This window comes from Charadrius vociferus, unplaced genomic scaffold (assembly GCF_000708025.1).
Source record: "Charadrius vociferus isolate BGI_N301 unplaced genomic scaffold, ASM70802v2 scaffold477, whole genome shotgun sequence".
NCBI classification, from domain to species: domain Eukaryota; kingdom Metazoa; phylum Chordata; class Aves; order Charadriiformes; family Charadriidae; genus Charadrius; species Charadrius vociferus.
The window spans coordinates 984,771-987,984 of NW_009649449.1; the positions used below are offsets into that span (position 1 = coordinate 984,771).

The 3,214-nt window shown below is 46.4% G+C and overlaps 1 protein-coding gene across 1 annotated transcript; it reads left to right on the plus strand.

The window, feature by feature from the left end:
* The first annotated feature begins 88 nt into the window (after positions 1 to 88).
* DFFA (DNA fragmentation factor, 45kDa, alpha polypeptide) lies at positions 89 to 3,214 on the plus strand. Its single transcript, XM_009889646.1, has 6 exons — positions 89 to 155; positions 327 to 488; positions 606 to 736; positions 1,564 to 1,753; positions 2,141 to 2,295; positions 3,011 to 3,214. The coding sequence occupies exons 1-6, from the start codon at positions 89 to 91 to the stop codon at positions 3,212 to 3,214; spliced, it is 909 nt and encodes a 302-aa protein (XP_009887948.1).

A 3,214-nucleotide genomic window follows, 5' to 3' on the forward strand; every position in this document is an offset into this window, starting at 1 on the left:
CCGTGCAGCGGAACGGACCGGCGGAGAGCGGGTCTGCGGGGGGAGCGAAGGGAGGTGGGAATAAGCGTCCGGAAGGCGTTTCGCTGTAATGCGCCTTCTTCCATGTGTATGTCACTTGTTTGCATCAAGAATGTCAATTCCTGGAGGGCAAACTCGTGAGTATGTGCTAAAAAAGAGCTGATGTGCAGAGCGGTGTGGGGCAGGTCCTGGCCTCCAGCCCAAATTACTTACTTGCCTGTCTCTTGTGATGGCTGTAATAAAAGGGCAGTGTTTATGTCACTTTTATTATTTCATTAAGTTTTGGGGTTTTTTTTTCTGTTCTGCAGCTAGTGGCATTCTGGCTATCGACAAGGCAAGGGAGCCCATCACCTTAGTACTGGCAGAAGATGGCACCATTGTGGATGATGAAGATTACTTCCTGTGCCTGCCAGCTAACACCAAGTTTGTGGCACTGGCCAAGAATGAGAAATGGTCCAGCAAAAGCTTAGGTACTCTGTGGCTGAGGGAGCACAGAAGGGGAGGGGTGTTTGAAATACACCTGCCGAAATTAAGGCTGTCTCAGGTAGGTGAGGAATGACCCGTGAAACTGATGACTCTTGTGTCAGACAGCGGAACAGCCTGGCTCTCGGAGTCTGTGGATGAAGTGGACAGTGCTGCAGAGAAGTGGAAGCAGCTGGCCAGGCAACTGAAGGATGACCTGTCTAATATTATCTTGATGTCTGAAGAAGACCTCCAGGTACAGTGGGGAGACCTGTAATTGCTGTCCTTGGCTGTGCCCATCATCCATTTATCTCACTAGATGGCAGAGAACAGAATAAGTAAACAAGATCTCAAGCTTCATTCAGCTGCTGTTGTTTGGCTGTGGTGCTAGAGTCAAATTTCTCCTTCAGGGGAAACACTCATGTGTCTGAGGAGGATGCTCTTAATCACTGATTTTCCCTCACAATGTGTCTTTCCAATTCTGGCAGTGGGAGGGCAAAAAGTCAAGATTTGGCTACGTGACAACTAGGGTGGGCTCCTTCCTTAAAACCAGACACCTGTGTAACGTGTCAAAAGGGAAGTCTGTGCAGCATGCCAAATTTACCTGCTCCAGAGGGGTTTGAAAAACTGCTGAGAGTTTCCAGAGCCGATTGATTTGAGTATCTGACTGCTTAACACACTGTACGTGGTGAGGCACGGAGATAGCTGCCTCTTCTGTGCTCCTGCAACGTGCAGCTTCCCAAGTGCCAGGCTATTGGCGTTCCTTTCTGTATTCCCATGCACTCTTAAGAAGTGGTACTTTGATTGCCAGGAGTTGTCAGGATTTCTGTTAAAAATGCATATGATTCCACAACTTCCTGGATGCCTTTTGGTTTCTGGTAAAGAACGTGGGCTGGTGGAGTGCGACTACAGCCTGTCCTAACTAGGCTGACTTGCCATGACAGGAAACCTTGTGAAACATGCTGGGTTTCATGAAGGTGGAGGCTCTGTCGTTCAGGAGCCTTGCTGTTTGTACTGTAATCAGTGCAATGGAATGAGTTACTCAATCGGTCCATGTAACAGGAGCACTCTCATTGTTTCAAGGTGCTTATTGATGTCCCACGTTCAGACCTGGCAGAAGAACTTGCCCAAAGTCAAACCAAAATCCAAGTATTGCAGGACACCCTGCAGCAGGTGCTGGACAGACGGGAAGAAGAACGCCAGTCAAGACAGCTCCTGGAACTCTACCTAGAGGCCTTGAAAAATGAAGACAGTGTCTTAAGCAAAGTAGCAGGTAGGGAGCATTAGGGTGCTGGAGGAGATTTTCAGTGATGCCTGAAATAGTTGAGTGGAATAAATAAGGCAGAGTGAAGGACTGGAGTGAGTCACTGAGCAGCTGTTAATGTGAATGTAATAGCTGGCATAGTGTAAGAATTCTCTGACTGGGTGACAGCAGGACTCCTCTCACTGCTGTGTCGCATTTCTCACGATGCCTGAAAGTAGAATGCTGGGGGAAAAGCTTAAATCACGTAGTCATCCTTAACATTGTCGATTTCTTAAGTTAAGAGGATGCACCTGGATAGAACGCATATTTTATTGATCTCAAAACCGTTGCAGCAGTCCAGGCCACTTTTCCTATCCTGTGTTTGTCACGGGCTATCATGATTCTGCTACTTTTCAGAATCTGAGACTGTACCAAGAAAGGAGATGGATGTGGTTGACACAGGTACCAGCAGTACAGCCCCTGCAGCCAAAACGGCGCTCAGTGACCAGATCCTTGCTGCTCTGAAAGAGAAACCTGCTCCAGAGCTCTGCTTGGACAGTCAAGACCTAGAGGTGGGTGAGAATGATATAACCATATTCTGGCAAATCTCTCCCTCTGGAGAGAGAGGTTATAGGGGAAGCTGTCCTTGCTTCTGGAGGCTCTAAGTCAATATATATCTCAGTCTCAAGGTGGTAAGATTTAATCTATTCCTCTTCCTCAGTAACACTACCCCTTGCTTGGTTGTTAAAGACTATTCCAAGTACTCTCGTCTGTCCTCTGAAAAGCTGTGACATAATTTTGGTTTGGATCTCTGCCAAATGATAGTCAGCCACTGCTTCAGCTGTCTTACCAGCAAGGTTTTTTATATGCACATGCATCTAGCTGTATTTCTTTTATACATCCCAAATCAAAATAACAAGCCTTATTTTGGAAAACAGTGCAAATAAACCCAAAACTTGGAAAGGAAAATGTAGGTAAACTTTAACCATTAGAAAGTGTGTTCTTTCTAATGCTATGAACTCGCTCCCCTGGCTTTTCCCTGCTGTAGAAACTAAGTAACTGCTTTCTGTTCCTTGGAAATCTGAATATAGCTTCAAGCTCTAACTGTTGGTAACATATTGAAAATCCACTAGCCCACAGGACAGATGATGAAAGCTGGGAACATCTTCAATACCAAAATGACAGTGTTAAAACAGATGTCTCATTACTGCTGTCCTTATTGTGGGCAGAGGGGTTAGTGGTGGAGGAGCATCTGTAGAAAAGACTTAGAAATCTGTCTTGCTACAGCTGGTCTTGAAAGAAGACACACAAGCCCTGGCCTCGGCTCTAAGATGGGACAAACAGAAAGCTGAAGCTCTGCAGCAAGCCTGTGATCAGGAGCTCTCCAAGCGTCTACAACAAGTGCAGGCTTTGCATTCCCTAAGGAGCACCTCAAAGGGCAAGAAAACGCTACCCTGGGGAGACTGGATTAGTTCAAAACGCAAAAAATAA

Excerpts from the sequence above, each read along its gene's own strand:
- DFFA (XM_009889646.1), top strand. The coding sequence starts at position 89 with ATGCGCCTTCTTCCATGTGTATGTCACTTGTTTGCATCAAGAATGTCA. Across the intron at positions 1,754-2,140 it reads TGTCTTAAGCAAAGTAGCAG|AATCTGAGACTGTACCAAGA; the intron begins GTAGGGAGCATT and ends GCTACTTTTCAG. Across the intron at positions 2,296-3,010 it reads TGGACAGTCAAGACCTAGAG|CTGGTCTTGAAAGAAGACAC; the intron begins GTGGGTGAGAAT and ends GTCTTGCTACAG.